The 17,576-nt window shown below is 47.1% G+C and overlaps 1 protein-coding gene across 3 annotated transcripts in view; it reads right to left on the reverse strand.

The window, feature by feature from the left end:
* skap1 (src kinase associated phosphoprotein 1) overlaps positions 1 to 17,576 on the reverse strand; it is a 95,353-nt gene that overhangs the window by 56,679 nt on the left and 21,098 nt on the right. For all 3 annotated transcript variants that reach the window (XR_003797192.1, XM_029247290.1, XM_018726316.2), the window contains exon 4: positions 17,261 to 17,377. Coding sequence is in view for 2 of the 3 variants with exons in the window: in XM_029247290.1 (XP_029103123.1) it covers positions 17,261 to 17,377 (117 nt within the window). In the remaining variant the exon portion in view is untranslated. The remainder of the gene's footprint in view (positions 1 to 17,260; positions 17,378 to 17,576) is intronic.

The raw sequence follows: 17,576 nt of genomic DNA on the forward strand, positions 1-17,576 counted from the left end.
CACCAGCCCATCAAATGGCATATCCAGTACAAAGGATGCACACTTCAATTAGTATGTTTTTATTATTTTTTTTTACATATTCCGCATCAACTATATATGTACAATATAAATTTGAATATTACATGTGACGACAGATGTATGCAGGAAGGTCTCTGACATCTAAACCAGCTCTGTCGCCTCGTCTGTGTTGTCATCATGCTGACTTTCCCTTTCTCTGTGTCCCTTGATTTTTTCTCCCACATTCCCCTATATGGGGAGTTAACCCTGGCATGTACAAGCATTCTAAAAGCTTAATGGTCACGGGATTTTTGTTATCCTTGCATGGATCAATCATGTTCTTGTCTCTGCTTTTAAAAATAAGCAGCTTGTCAAAGCAATGGTAGACACACCTGCTCCCTCTAATCTCTCGCCTCCTTTCCTCCTCTTGGAGAAGAAGAGCAACTTGATAAAATATGTGCCGCAAAGCAAGAGGTGAGACAGGAAACACCGGCTGGGTTAAGACTGTCAGCGCAACACTGTGCTCCATATGGAGAAGAAACAACTCATCTCTCTCCCAGTTATTTTTTCTGTACGGCTTCCCTTTGATTTATGACATCATCCATCGATTCAAACTGCCGGCAGGTTTGTTCTTATTCTGTGCAGTAGAAAAGGAAAAGAAGAAAGGAAGACTGACAGCTTCTCCAGCTGGTTTGTTTTAGCGCAGTATGCAAACAACGTGGGCCAAATGAAGCACAGGGTTATCGGCCTCGGTGCTTTTCAAAGCGTCGTAAAGTAAGAATTCTTGCATGTCAGCTGAAGCAACACTACTGTCACGAACATGTCTCATTTACATGCTTCAGTAGAGATAGACATAGAAGCCTGTACATGGCCAGATTTTTTTGTTCCAACATGCATCCCACAAGGACGTTTGTAAAATTATTTATATATACTCTACATGACCATAAACACTATAAATTCTATTGAATGACATAATGATAGTTATAGTTGTATAGCTATAGATGCACACACTTGAACACATGCACAGCATGTAAATAAAATCCAAGGAAATTTTTCAATTTAAAGTCCATTCACTATATCACTTGATTTTTATAAATGCGGCCCCTGAACCCATTCACAGTATTAATTGTGGCTTCCTTGGCCAAAAAAGGTTGGGTGCCCATGATCTAGAGCCTGAAAAACCGAAGACTGAAGACTCGCTATGTCACTGAGCTGAAATCCTGACTATCAAAGCATCAGACATTCTAATTTCTGTCATTGTGCTCTGAGCTGTTAAATGATTGCATATAAAAAAAAGTTGCCTAAGAATAATGTCAAGCAAAGAAAACGAAAAATCAGGAGTACCATCGCTGCCACCAATAGTACTAGAAGCTGAGCTAATAACTTCGACACTAACTGTAACAATGCAAAGACCAGTGTTCAGTGATGTTAAATAGGATCAGTGTCGGACAGCGTTGTTCGATTTGAGTGGCAAACGTGTTCCGTGAGATTCTCAGCAGCAACAAGCTTTATGGAGGCACTAGAGGGCCATCGTGGTCCCCATCAATGTGGATGTGCCAGATGTGCTATTATCTTAGCTCCCCTTCCGGCAACATGGTGCTGCTGTCACGCCAAAATGGGAGGTCTTCCTGCCGCAATGCTGGTGGCCCCCTGCATTGATTTCCTTATCACAGTAACACACACAGACAGACACACACACACACACACCCATCCTCACAATCAATGACTGGGATGGTTGAGGGAGGCCGCCGTTCCATGCTTGGAGCAGTGCCTGAATTTTACAGCATCTAAGCGGTACATAATTGTGTTTTACACACTGGGAAACTGACGGTCGATGGCCTGTATCGGCACACTTAAATTTGCGAAGACAACAGAAAAAAACACAAAAGTAATTTCCACCAGGCAACAGAGGAAGCACACATTTTAACGTGATGCACGCTTTGGTAGACCGTGCTGAATTCTGCTTTCTCAAATTTGGCTGTCACGGCTATCATTTAAACAATTTTGTCAGCTCTTCTCAGCAAATTAAAGCAGCTTTAATTAGACTGTGCGGGAAGCTCATTACAACACGGTCCGCTCGCTGCACCTTCTCAGCTCAAATTAATGCCTTGGACATGAATGAATAAAGACCTGAAACATCCAGCCTCACAAGAAGAAAAGGGCTCGGCGAAAGGGAACCCTGTGGTTGAGCAAAGCGGGAATTACGGGAACCACCCGCAGTCACACACAACATGTTATTTGTGTAAAACCAGCCGTTCTGGTGATGAAAGCTGCAGAAATTCCAGAGCGACCAGTAAAAACAATCGCATCACTCAACGACCCAAACTGCATGTCCAAGGCAGGGTCGCACTGGTCTGGAAACCTGGAAACACCAGGGCACCAGGCTAAGGAGGCATTCCTCAAAAATATGTACATTAATGTACTACGTTAATGTGTATTTGTGCATCCCTCACACGGGCGTGGTGGGAAGTGGGTGGGGTCCAGAGAGCTCTACTCATCGTCGTCTCTCCGTTGACAGGTGAGAAATGAGCTGGGCCCCAGGCCCCCACACTGACGCTCGCCCCACACTCCTGTGACCAACCCTTCACCTCATCCCCCCTCTTGTGCTCATGCCCCTCCCCACAGTGCTCATCACGTGCACTGGCGCCTGTCTGTGGGAGCCACACACACCCAAACAAACAACCCCGCTCACCCGCTCGCTCAATCATCTGCTGAGCTTCAACCTGAACCTGTGCTGCTGGCACTAGGCACCCAGCACTTGGCCATGGTTACGGTTAGAGTTAGGGTGAGACTTAGAGTTAGGGTTAGGGAAGAACCACAGGGACTTCTTCCATCAGCCCTGGTCACATGGAACAAGTGCAGGGATCGAGTCACTCCAGCGCACACCGAGGCACTCGTTTTCATCCCTGAATGCTGCCTTGGATGTCAGTAAGTAAGAAAGCAAACAAAGAAACAAAAACAGAACAGCAACAGTAGTAAAAGCAACAGTTACAAACAAGTTCATTTTAATCTTCGCCCAAATGCATTCTACTTATTATGATCATGCAGTGGTATTACATTTTAATACAGACGTATATAGTGCAACTTTAAACACAAATATTTCTTAAATATGACATATTTGTGTTTCTATAGGGAGGAAAATTAATTCCTACCTACAATCTATGGTTAATTATGTAAGACTAAGGGTGCCATATATTTAGGGGAATTTTTTTATTGTTTCTTGGACACGAGGAAGTTTGTCTGTCTTTTCATCGCTGCAGTTTGCATTTCTGGCCTCTGCAGCATTTTGTTATTTCACAAATTTTCCTGTTTTTCATTTTTGACAGTACCCTGCATTTCTGTGTGAAATGCAACCTCCGCACTATGTGGTTTCCTTGTATTTTCTATTTTTTGCAGTGTTTTACCATAAACTAAGAAAAGTGGCGCTGTGATTTCAAACTACATTGCCCACAGAGACTGGGAAGTGTGGTGAAATGGGATGAAATGTGGTGAAATGCTGTTATGATGGCAGCGGGCGCGACCCTGGCCCTTCCCTGGCCCTCAGTGTGCAGCAGGAGCTCCGCGTCGCTCCCAGGCTCCATCCTGCTGCCCTGAGCCAACAGGAAGTCCATATTTCACAGGCTGACAGGCTGGGGCCCCCCTGGCTGAGGGCCTATTGTTGGGCCGCGGAACGACCCCCCGGCGCACCGTGGACATTCCTGAGCAGGCGACACGTCTCGCGGCTCGAAGGCCTCCACACCCAAATGCTCAGCATCCTTCCTCCTGAACAGCATGAGGGTCGGAAGGCAAAGGGAGTGCACTAACTGCTCTGCAAAGTACAGTACTGCTGTGGCTGATTTGTGGTCACATGCTGGGGCGAGAAGTCCTGCAGGCAGAGCGGAGGAGGAGGGCCTGTGGGGAACATAACTTGGGCGGAAAGTGGAACTCAGGCTTCACACCTGCTGTAGCGCAGACATATGGGCAAAATGTGATCTGTCTGCCTACAGTGATTCATTTATCTGACACTTTCCTCCTAAGCAGCTTATACTGATTTACCCTTTTACACAACAGGGTAATTTTAACTGTGTTAGTTTACAGTAAGAACATTGATCAAGGGTATTACAGCAGGAGGAGTGATTTGAACGTGCGATTTACAGTCCAACGGCTGCAGCTCTAACCAGTGCGCCCCCTGCTGTCCTGTTAAAGAGGCTATGTAACTTGATTAAAAAACTGAAATGCATCTACACCTAGAGGTGACCATTGAGCTCCAGTTAGTCAGACAGAGATCATTTAACAAACTGTGTCCACTTTCTGTTTGAATTGCTTATTTCAGTTAGATCACAGTCTGGCTGCTGTACGGCTATATTTTTTTAAACGAAGATACAGATGCTGAAGTATAGCTGAATATAGCTGACTTTACATTGGAGTGGCTTCAACTACGGTATGGCTTCCCCTCTTTGGATTACATTATTCACTTTGCACACAGTATAACTGGTTTCTAATTTTTCCATATAAAATATGTATGTTTTTTGATTTTATCTTCTCAACAAAGCACATTTGTTGATTCTATTATTCTTGGGATAATTTGAGATAATTTTTTGGGATAGTTTTGGAAAATTTTTGCTTTGTTCCTAAAGTTATTTTCTCTGAAGCCCGTCTTCAAAAAGCATGTCAAACAAATATCAATTCCCAGCGCATTGTCTTTAAAGGTTTTGTGAAGTGTCCCTGGTTTTTCTGTTAATACTTCTTGCGAACAAAAGGAAATAAGGCAAAAACACTGATGACGATGATGATGAACTGTGCTGCACTGTACTGGGACTGCAGTTCCCCTCTTTGCTGTACAGAGTCCAAATGGATGATTAAACAAAAAAATCTGATGACATCAACCTCACAGACTTAAAACCGATGCTATTTGGCATACAGTGGTTATTATTATTAATTCTGGATATCATTACTAATAAATCTGCTGTCATAAAATCGATGCAGAATCTCAAAGTGCGGCTAAAAAACGGGGCTAAAGATGAAACACACAGTGGACAGCGGAGCTGGGAGTCGTTCAAGTGCAGTGTTATATCTCTTAATATGAAAATGAGCTTGGGGTGGGGAGTGCAGCCAGGGAAATGCCAGTAAAAAGGGTTTTCGAACCCAACGAGGATCCAGAGGATTCAGACTGGACTCCTTCACCCCTCATTTGCAGTGCCACAAAGCTGAGATAATTTTTTACTACAGTTACCCTCACATTGGGCCCCTTTAATGCAAAGCACAAATTTTGTGCAAAATGAGGGCACTTTGTGTTTAACTGCAAACTCATCAAAAGCATTATTTCCCAGAACAAAAACGTTATCACATTCTGTGTACTTGTTTACCTTGTGGAACCAACTATTAACTATAGAGAGAAGTACTTTTTATTCATTTCTCCAAAGCATATATATATATAACAGAGAGGAAACTAAAGTCCACCAGCAACAGAGAGACAAATGGAGACTCACTACTGTCAAAGTACAGTCAGGGTGTACAGTACCACCTTTTTTACCAGCATACATTACCTTACCACTAGCTGTATATGGAACTGATGGGGGGATATTTCTGACAATAATGTAGCAAAAGTTTACAGAGCAGAGAGAAGATCAGGATGTAAAAGAGATGTTTTTTTAAGTCTTCTTGACCATGCATCATACAGTATACACCCAGTCCTCTGCTGAAATGTTGTAGTAAATAACAGACATTTTTTACATTTATCGTTGCATTGATCACTGCCGAAATAAACAGGTCAAATAATGATAATATGTGTCTTTGGTCCATCTGGTTTAAAGAGGATCACTGACAAGTGCAGTGGAACTGAACACACTTGTCCACATGGATTTCCAAGACCATTTCAGTGCCAAATAAAAACACTGACGTGTAAAAGAAACAGCTGAGCAAACCCAAACCCAAACCCTAACCCTAACCAAAGGGTGCGCAGTGCGGCCGTGCAGCACTGAGAGGTCAATGGGAGGAGGCTGAGTCATACAGCACAGCCTGTCAAACCCTTTTCAATACAGACTGGGCTGGTAAAGCCGTCATTTGATGGTGCCCAGAGTGTCTCTTACATAAATGCCAAGAGCTTAATTCACGCCCATCTCCTTCTCAAATGTCATGAGCAGTATAAGCAGGGAGCCGAAGAAACTGCGATTACACTGGATTACAGTGAAGGGCCGGAGTTCGGCTGATGTTCCTGCCCTGAGGAATTATTACCGCAGTGTGACTGCAAAAGGTCAACCTGTGCCATTAAACGTTTATTAAACATTCGCATATTAAAATTTAATTCCTTTATTTTGCAGCCCTCCCCCTCAGAGAAATCCCTCAGCCTCAGTCTCAGCCCTAAACACACACAGATTTTGGCGTTTTCCCAGGATGGAAAATGCTGTTCATAAAAGACAACAGCTGCTGAAGGTTTTGCTAAACAGGAGGGTTGGGGGGTTCACACAGGTAAAGTCCTGAAAAGTGATGCACAAGAAGTTCAGGCCAATGCTGAACACAACAAGGAAAAGAAAACAAATGCAGTGGCAGCATTTCAATATATATTTTGTGTGTGTGTGTGTGTGTGTGTGTGTGTGTGTGTGTGTGTGTGAGGGGGGTGCGGTGGCACAGCGGGTTTGGCTGGGTCCTGCTCTCTGGTGGGTCTAGGATTTGAGTCCTGCTTGGGGTGCCTTGCGGAGGACTGGCATCCCATCCTGGGTGTGTCCCCTCCCCCTCCAGCCTTGTGCCCTGTGTTGCCGGGTTAGGCTCCGGTTTGCCGAGACCCTGCTTAGGACAGGCGGCTTCAGTCAGTGAGTGTGTGTGTGTGTGTGTGTGTGTGTGAGAGAGAGAGAGAGAGAGAGACAGACACAGAGAGAAGTGGCACGTGTTGCACCTTTCATTACCACTGATGAGGGAAAAAGCACCAGGACCCTCGAGGGGTGGGTCGGGGGGAGCCTCTGGAGCAATATTTCCAGATGTATCATTTATAATTAGAAAAAATCTAATTGTTTGTTCTCGCCGCTCATGTGGGCAAAGCAGAAGATCGAGGCCCCCCGTACGGTGTGCGCCGCCGCCGCCGCTGCCGCTATAGGATTCCCATCTGTTTTCTTAACAAAGCTGCCAGGGCACCTGGGCCACGCATCGAAATTTCATTAATCTCCAGCAATGGAGTCCAATGGAGAGAAAAATCAAATTCTCATTTGCGAGGAAGGGAAGAGAGAGCAGGGGGGGGGGCGAGCGCATGGGGACCCTGGGAACACTAACCCCTGCGTGAACCCGCAGCCGCCGATGCCTCCGCCATCAGTCTGAGCGACAGACAGCCACGGGGCCCATGAGGGCCGATAAGGGCCCCTCCGCCGCATTTCTCCCGTATTCCGCCTGGCGTCGGCGACACATTTTCACCGCTTTTCTCCATCACTTGTTTTGCCCTCAGCTATTGAGAGGAGCTCCGCAATGTGTTTCTCCGCTCTCATATCCGCAATACGTTCCGAAAAGTGGCAGTAAAGCACTTTATAAACTCTTTAGTCCTCGTGGAAAATGAGCACAGCGAAGGGCTGTTGGGTATCTGCTCCTGCCCACCAACATCAATCCACATTAATCCACGCTGCGGCGCTCGGCTACTTCGCGTCTCCAGAAAGACCTTATTTCCCACAACTCTTTGCACGGAGGCAGCATTGCCTTTATAAAGACGAAATTAGGCTAGATACATTCTCAAATGATCTGTGCATATTTCTAGATAGAGGAAAAGAAAATGAAAAGGGTATAAAACTCCGATGTTCTGCTGCAGAAGACCGGTGTAAAGATCATGCAGAAGAAAGACGTCTGAGCTGAATGATTTGAATCATACGATCATAAAGCCTTAGTACGGTGACTCAAATCATATTACGACAAAGCTTCACAACGGCTGCACCGTGGCCACAAAGCCACACCTTAAATGAACTCTTCAGTGCTGTAACTGCACAGCACTGAGAGGGAAAAGCACGGAAAAAGTGAAGGAGCAAATCGAAGGAGAGGAGGGAAAAGCAGGAGGCCAAGGGAGCGAGCGAGAGGGAGAGAGATGGAGATGGTGAGAGAGAGAGAGATGGAAGGAGAGACAGAGAGATATGGAGAGAGAGGGAGAGAGATGGAGGGAGAGCAGCGCGAGCAGCAGAAGCAGAACCGAAGCCTCCAGGGAACAGTGTGAACTTTTGAACCTCAATTCCAGAAGCGATGTTGTGCAGAGCCTGTGCCAAGTCTAATAAGGGCTCTTTTTCTATTCATTAAGGCGCTGTATGCAGAAGTGGGGGGGAGGGGGGGGCGAACGAGCAAGGGGGGGGCTCATCATACAAGCAGTCATTTTGCACGCCCCGAACACACGAGATGGATCTTACCTTCAAATACTTATTAAATCTATGCACGAATGGGCCCGCAAAATTAATCTCGCTGCTTGCCTTGAAACCCCTTGAATGTGGAGCTGGGGACAAATTAATAAATAAAAGCTAATCTAATAATAATAAAAAAGAAGAGGGAAAAAGGCTACATTTCATTGATGTTGTTTTTGCCACTTTGCAGAAGCACTGAAATGTGCTGGGAACTGGAGAGACTTTAATAGTCAAATAAAGGGAAATTGGCATTTCTTTCTCACTGACTGAGGAGCATCATCAAAAATGGCCTAAATTTATATGCCTCCATGACTAAATAGGGTCATATTTTCTTAAATCAACACTCTTAAACCTTACAGCCCTGTGCAAATTTAAAATTTTCATTTCTATATTTTATCATTAACTGTTTATATAATATATTGTAAGAAATAACTCTTTAATATTTACGTGACCAGTGTCGACTGACCTGCAAATACACAATAACTTGCAAATTTGGCCAAAATTCAACAACAAAAATGTAATAATAATAATAATAACAATAATAATAATAATATTTAACTGATGGGAACAACACATATCCTGGACAAAGTGCTTGGATGAATTTCTTTGGTGTCTTGTGGAGATCTGAATTCATGAAGAACCAGTTGAAATGTTTGACTGAGAGAAATTGTTGTAATAATAATAATAATAATAATAATAATAATAATAATGGTTGTTGTTGTAGTAGAGTGAGAAGAAAGAAAACAAGCTTATGGATGATCAGTTTGTCAGTTTTAATATGCATTACTGAAGAATCAAAGAGAATATGAGCTGCGTACAGCAAATGCTGTGAAGTGTGCAGCTTTAATATTGATAATATTGAAACATTAGGCATCATTCACACGCTGGGCTCGGAGCCAATCCGCACCGTTTCCCACAAGGACACCTTGGTGCAGGATTTAGCGTCGCTATTAATGATGTATTTTCAAGAGGCCCCTTGGAAATCAAACGCCTTGTAATTTCCAACTTGTCTTACATCACGACTGGCATCGGCTCTATAATAACCACAATCAGACTTGTAATAAAATTTCAGCGTAATTTCGCACTATATAATTTATCGCTATAATTACAAGGGCAGTAAACACGGGCGCGCCCCTCTCACACACAGGTACTCTCTGAGACTTCTACTGTAGCTCAGACTGCCTGCCAAAAGACACACATTATTACATCATTCGCTCCTTAAAGCACCGCAGCGTAACCTTGACTGGCGTAACTCTCGGCACGCAGAGTTCGCGCATCAAGAGTTAAAAGTGAGCGAAATTCCCGAGACGGAGTTCAACCGAACACCGAAATCGTTTTAAATTAGCTGTAATGAAACAGGGCCGTAAGAAATATAATCCGCTTGCGCTGCGATAATGTGTGTTGAAGAACAGGAGCAATAATTTCTCCCAGATAGAATCATTCTCTATACTAGTTTTGTTAAATTTGTTAATAACATAATCTCACTCCGGCCTTTTTAAAGCGCAGATATTAAACACGCTCGCAGTGTAAAACGAACACACAGGAACTCCGAACTTTCAGTTTAAATATCGTGGAGGAAACATGCGGTAACTGTCCATCGTAGCCATACTGTACGCGCGTGAAACCACACTGCGCGGGACTGGACACGCAGCCACACGGACCTCTCTTGATTTTAATCGCTTACAAGTATTTCCAGCAGTTTATCAAGCGCCGCCACACACACTCAAACACACACTGGACGTGCACGCTTGACAGCATTGGCTTTTGTGTTCCTCATGTTACTCTACCTGGGGCAGTACCAGAAATTGTGCTCAAAAAAATTAATCTTTGCTGTAAATTCCTGCTTGAGGAACATCCCATAATTTGGGCGCTCGCCTGCGTCGCTGAGAAAATTATGAAAGAGGGGCGACAATTTGTCACTTTCCTGCTTGGAGAAACTGTCTCGCTGACCTGTGCGGTCACCATGGCAGCAAGGTCAATAATGCAGACGTGATCACGCTGGTTCGAGTTGAGACGGGTTGCCGGATGACCGGCCGGGAACCCCGGGGTCAAAAGTTCAGCAACCAGAAGCCTGAGAGGCAGCAGAGGCAGCAGAGGCAGCAGAGGCAGCGAGAGCGGCATCCCTGTCCATTTGTTTCAATTCCTCCGACGAGGCGGAGCGCTAATCCCGTTAGCAGCAGCTGATGCGCATGGAGCCGCTGCCTCCTGCAGCAATATCGTCCAGAGCAGGCGCTCACACCGCCAGGGTCACGCCAGGTACAACGGCGGCCCGGCGGCCCGGCGGCCCGGCGACGCCTCTCCCCCCTCTCCCCCCCTCCCCCGTCCGCACCGCTCAGTTTGTAGTCGTCATCCTGGAGCGCTGCGCACAAACGAGTATATGGCCCATTCGCGGTGTCGCTTGAGCTCCTACATCTGGATACTGGGCGCAATAAGCTGTCCTGCAGAGGCGTGACAACGCCATAATGCAGATACATAAGAGGATAATAAAGACGCATAAATGGCTATTATAATACACGCGTGTTGTGGCACAGGAAACACCTGGAACAGCATTTGCTCCCTTTGATACGAGGAGAACCGGGAACACGCGCCGTAAAAACATCCCGCCAATATGCTGTCGACCGGTGCCGCACCTGGAAGGGGCCACGGTTGGACCCCACCCCTCCGCACACACGCCTCTCCCTCGATGAGCTGCAGGCTGACCCCAGCGCCTCGACCGCTAAGAACCGGCACAAAGTAGACATGTGACCTTTTTACCCCAAGTGATGGAGTGCAAACTTGACCTGCCTGTGAAGCTGGAGCTGCGGTAGCACTGGATACCCATAATTCCCCTGCTCCGCGCAGCCCTCCCCGGCATCCAGGCCTAAGCCGAACTCCTCTTTCCCTGCGTCTAGACGGGGCACGGGGCAGAGCTGAGAGCCGCGCGCGCCAACGGGTCACGGGTGCGGCGCTTGGGTCAAACTCAGGTCACATTACCATAGAGGCGGGGGCTGACAATGAGGGTCCATCTGTTGCTGTCACACGTTACAAATGTGGTGTCACGGAAACACGGGCTCCCGGCCTGGCGCCCCCAACAAAGAGCTCAGGCGCAGCCGCCCCCTCGCACCTGAAACACCTGGAAAGGGCCGCGACTGCATCAGCACGTGGAGGGGGGTCGAAACTGGAGCGTGTGTTTACCCCTACCCATGGATCACTGTCCGTACCACCGTCCTTGGCTTCACTCCCAGCATTTACAGTAAAATATGGTAAATAGGAACAGCATCTTGAGGAAAAATACTGACCACACAATGTGTGTGACAAACAGTGTACACAACGTTTTCAGTGTGTGTTTGGAGCTCAGACACAACAAAGTAAACTATGTAAAGGGACGTGGATATTTTCAGGAAAACTGTCAGGTTTATTTTTACTTTTCGTCTTCTTGTCTCCCGATGAACCACAAAGCAACAGTAATACTGCAGTAATACTGCGATTCTATAGTAATACTGTGATACTATAGTCTACCCTTCGGCACAAAAGCACTTTCTATAAATACACACACACACATTTTCAGAACCGCTTGTCCCTTACGGGGTCACGGGGAACCGGAGCCTACCCGGCAACACAGGGCGTAAGGCCGGAGGGGGAGGGGACACACCCAGGACGGGACGCCAGTCCGCCGCAAGGCACCCCAAGCGGGACTTGAACCCCAGACCCACTGGAGAGCAGGACTGCGGTCCAACCCACTGCGCCACCGCACCCCCTCTTTTCTATAAATAATATCTGTTAAAAGGCTGAACTGAGGTGCCATGCCTAGGGCCTTGTGTCTCTAGGCTGGGAAGGAGGCTCTTGATCAGGGATCGGTGTAAAATGCTGCGTAAGAAAGAGCATCTGACCCTCTGGGGTAAAAAGAAAAACCACAGGAATGTGTTAAAGTTTCAGTGCTGCGCCCAGATACTGGTGTCCTCAGGTGCGAGGGACAAGGCGCCAGATTCCATTACAGCGAAGACAGGAAGTGGTGATGAACCGTGGACCGCCTGTCCTGGTCGTGACCTTCAGTACCGGGACGCATTTTCGGTCCCATTTCCTCTATTTCCCCCATACAGTAAATAAATAAAGAAACAAAAAGCACATTAGTAAATAACCTGCAGAGATGCGCAATTCGAGGGCAGCAGAGAGAGCGCTGCGAGAAAGTCATTACCACCCCCTGCCATCGTGCAGGCTGGGAAACGCGGTAATGGGTGGCGAGCGAGCGGTCGGTTGGGGTGGTCGCCGATCCCAACTGGACCGTAAAGGAAGCCGTCAGTTTCATTAGCGGCTCTCCTCTTCCCTCCCTTCCCTTGCCGGGGTTAAGAGGAGCGTATCTGTCACCGGTGAGCACCATGAACACAGAATGAACTCTGAACTCTATGTACCCTTTTTGAAGAGCAATTATGATAATGACTCCATATTTCCTGCGTCTTTACATGGCTCACTTTTTAGTTGCTATAAGGAGGATGGGGGCAGAGGGATACGCGGGCGCACGGTGGCATTGCTTTGGTTGGCTTGGGCTTTTCCGGACTCCGCTCCTGACTGCACGAAACACACCACACGCACAACGTACGCACGCTGTACGTGGACCGTGCGGCCGAGATGGAGCTGCGTTCCACAGCAGGATGCGACGCATTTGTTCATCTTTTGTACGGGAGCATGAGACAGCGGGGGGCTCCGTTATTAGAGCGGCCGCCTTGTACTCAAAGGACCTGGGTTCAAATCCCACCTTGATCAACATACTTAGATACAAGATTATTACGTTGAACAAATATAGCAAAAATTGCCAAGCTGTATTAGTGGGTAAATCTGTGTAAGGACAGTAACAGTGTAAGTCACTTAGGAGCAAAGCGTCAGATAAATGAACAAATGTAAATGTGATGTTTGTACAGAAGTAGAATTACATTAGTTACCACATTTCAGCACATGGTTATGCAAAGTAATACATAACAATGAAACTAGTAATAACAGTAATTATTAACAGGTGCAAAAGTCACTTTCTGTTTCTTGTCCTTTACATCTCAGAATGCTTCCTTTGTCTATTTTCCCCTTATGGTTAGAAGTTAATAAAAAAAAAAAAAATCATTCCTGGTCTTGTTGCAGCAACAACTGCAGCGATTCAGAGATAATGACCGTTGTCCCGTGGGCCGAGAGTCTCCGTCAGGCCTTGGCCTCGCATGCTGGGTCAAAGCCCTCTGTCTCCACTGGGCATCGATCAGGAAGACAGCACACCTGGGGTCACGCCAAGTTCAGCAGGTGGGACCTGCTATTGGCGTAGTGACAGACAGACACTGCGCCACTCTGGCGCACTCAAGTGTGCGTAAAGCGTGTAAACGGAAGAAGAGCAGCCACACACCTCCGAACCGGTGTTTACATTAATTAATTTATGTGACACTTTCATCCAAAGCGAATTAGAGAGTTGAGCTACTTACACCGATTTAACCATTAATACAGCTGGTAAATTTGTAATAATCCAATTAAGGCCCTGGGGGCTCAGAACCCCCAGATGTGTATGAAACTCAAGCAAAAGATGGGAGAACACACAGGAGCGATGCTGATGAAGCCATCCCTCCGAAACACATCCGCCCCGTTGTGAAAAACACAACTATTACAGTAAGCTTGTGTGTGTGCTCCTATCTTTGCTTTAGTTTTTATCATATCAACCTAGGTGCAGTGCCTTTATCAAGAGCTCTAGAGCGGATTGCGGGACATAAACGGTTGCACCTTACCCAGCTGTATAAATGGGTAAATCAGTGTAAGGAGATCAACACACTGAGGCACTTTGCAGGAAAGTTTGAGATCAATGAACAAATAATAGTTTTGAATCTGCAGTTCCAGTTGTGACATCATACTAACATTAACTGACGGATCAGATTGGTCAACAAGTAAATGTACGGAGATTTCTTATTGGCGCGTTCCCCTCGTGTGGGGGGGGGGGGGGGGGGGCAGTGTCAAGGTCACATGTTCTCATGGGGAGGCTGCGGATGGAGGGGGCAAAGCGAGGGCAGCCGGACCCCCGAGCCACAGGAAGGAAAGAGCATGACTGTAGCGGAGCGCAGCATCTCACGTGACCGCGCACGCGCACACACACACACACACACACACACACACACACACGCAAGCTGTGGGAAAGGCCCTGTGGCCACAGAATAGCAATTCAAAGCGAGAGCGGTGTGTTTTTTAGCCACACATTGGCAGGCGGCGCCCGTCAGCCCCATGTGATCCGGGCTGGGTTCGAGAAATACGCTCGGCAGATGCTCAACGCTCAACGAGTCCACAGCGTGTGCCGCCGTTGGGACGGCGCAGGCGAACGCCTCCTTGGCCTGTCCGCAACGCTCCTGATAACATCTGTATGGGCCGCAGAGAGGCAGGCAGGTGCGGGGGCCACCATTTGTTTTCCTAATGAAGCGGGGGCCATTAGCCGGGATCGAGAGCGTTATCACCGTGACTGATGATGACAGCCATGCTGCCAGAGCCTCCTGAGCCAAAGACACGGGATTAACAAGCAGCAACTCTTAGCCCCAGAGTGACCCCGTGTGCGGCTCCCAGAGTCCCTCGTCCTTCCACACGACAAATCGAGCTTCTTCAGGAGGCACTTTGGCGCTTGACTGCTGGTACCGTGCTTGTTTACTCACTCACTGCTTTTATTCCTGGGTTCAGGCGGTTGAGGCTGTGTGGAAGGGGGCAAAGGGAGGGCAGCAGGGGGCGCAGTAGTTGCAGCCGTTGCCTTGAAATCCCACCTCCAGCTGTAGTGCCCTTGATCAAAGTGCTCAGTCCGAACTGATACAGCAAAAATTACCCTGCTATATACAGTAAATGGGTAAATCAGTGTATGTAGCTCATTACTGCAAGTCACTTTGGAGAAAAACATCAGGTAGATAATAGTGAAAAATTGATTACTGGAATTGAGCCAGTGTATAATGGGTGTAAATATTAATGAGTTTATGTGGCATGCAGTATTGGACCGTACACAGGTGTCAGCGGACGTAAGTTTTTGGCCGCTCCTCCAGCCTGTGTGAAAATATTATGTGTTATAATATTGCTATTGCTATGTCCATCTATGTGTCCACAAGTCAGTCCCCCAGTCTGTCTGAAGTGCAAAGAGGCCAAGGTGTGGTCCAGTGCTCTGCAACCCTTTACCTTTTCTCACTCACACACACACACACACACACACACACATCCATTACTGTTTAAACTGATAGTGATGAAGGTCACATTCATATTACCTGCACACAACACAACTCTAAAAAATAGGAAGAACGGGCACAAAGTTCATGTGTCTGAAGAGAAAAGCTGAACACATGAGAGGGTCCGTGGTGACAAGCTGACCATTGGCGCTACATAGAGCTGCCCCAGAACCCCCCACCCACCCATGAAGAGATCAAGTGGACAAGAAGGGGACCCCCTGCAGCCCACCAGCACCAGCAGAGACCCACCAGGCCATAAGTCACTCGCACAGGTGAGGTGGTGGATGGCGAGCTGGAGACAGACGACAAACCTCACACATCCATAACTGTGACAGATGGGCACAAATTAAACAGGCATATCGGAGACGGATGTGAGGCAGCGGCGGGCTGCACGCGGTCAAAATTAACCTACAATAAATGACAAATGGGCAAGCGTGCAAAGACACACAGCACGGGATGTCTGTGTGTGTGTGTGTGTGTGTATATGTGTGTGCGGTACACCAATGAAATACAAACCAAATGCTGAATAACAGCCCTGTGCATTAACACTGAATGTTGAACTCTTGCAGTTTGCAACTCGGTCAGTGCCCGTGTGCCTTAATGATGGAAATGGATATAATGCCACGAAGGGCCATGTGGGAGCAACACAGCCAAATTCCAAAAATCTAAACATAATTGAAAAAAACCATGCACTTCTTGCCATTCAGTGTTTAACCACGATCTGCTGTGTTACAGTAAACATTGCAGTACACAAACAAGCCGTAAACAGTAAACACTACAAAAGTATTGTGGTGTCCAAGTGGAAATCATAAAAAAATGCTCTAAAGCAGCAACAAACTGCATATTTCATTCTTTTCAGGTAATTTGTCATTTATTTGCAATAAATTATGTTTTTGCCCCATTTTCTAACGTAATTCTTGATGCGCTCTGAGTTTAACCCTGTTTTCATTACTCTGCCGCTGACCCCATTTTTCCCTATTCTTTTCATTGCAGGTAGTGTCAGAACTCACCGTTTCTTAGCAACACATTTGGACGCAACTGGCTCGGCTCTGTTTCCAATGTTTAATATCTCAGCGAAGGGTAAGAATCACGGACGTTTACATAGTTACTGAAAAGACCGAAATGACCGAGGCTCACGGCAGACGGTCTGCTTCTGCTCTAAATGACAGTCAAGCCGTGATCACTAATTATTCGACACATAAATTAATGTCCAGCTGCAATGGAGGGCCTGAGCAGGTAAATGAGGGTAAATAAAAGCGCACTCTGGGATTTTGCTGCTTAGGCAAATGAGACGACAGTGAGGAGCTAAAGTACTCAAACACTTCAGTGCTGCACCTGTTGTGTTCGTTGTATTACTTGCATTAACCCTCCAGGTGCAGGAAAAGGACACTGGATTTTACCGTGCTCTGAGGTCTTATGGGAGAACAGACCAAGTTGGGAATCGCCTCCCTCTCATTCAAATCACTTTCGTCTCACTGGATGGCGAGTGACCCAACAGCCAATGGAGGCCAAGCTTCGCATCACAAGCTCCCGGGCCACCACTAGGGGGCAGTCTGCCACCCAGAATCCTCTGCAGAACCGCAGACGGGAATGTGGAAGTCACCCAACACTGAGCCTCACTAGCTGAGGAGTATTGCGAGAGCGCGCTGCAGCATGTCTTACCAAGTGTGTGTCACTGTGCCGGCAACAGTAACCCCAGGAGTGTGTGCGGAGAGTCCCGCGCTCTGTACTCACACTCTTGAGAGACCTCTTCCTGGTAGTCCGAGGCTACCGACGCATCGTCCGAGGGAACAGAGCGGCCGATGCTGTAGCTCTGGTTGTCATCTGAGCTGTCCTCTTGTCTGGAGTCAGCTGGAGACAAGGAGACACATTAGGAACGAGAGACGGCGGGCGGGGGCTCGGGCGAGAGGCGAGAAGAAGAACACAGTGTCACTGTACAGGAGCTGAGAGAGGCCACAGCAAGAGCAAAGTGAGCAACACAGTCATAAACAGTGAGCTGGGGGCCAGCAGGGAGGCGCAGTGGTTAGAGCCCTCGCCTTTGGACTCAAAG

This window comes from Scleropages formosus, chromosome 21 (assembly GCF_900964775.1).
Source record: "Scleropages formosus chromosome 21, fSclFor1.1, whole genome shotgun sequence".
NCBI lineage: Eukaryota > Metazoa > Chordata > Actinopteri > Osteoglossiformes > Osteoglossidae > Scleropages > Scleropages formosus.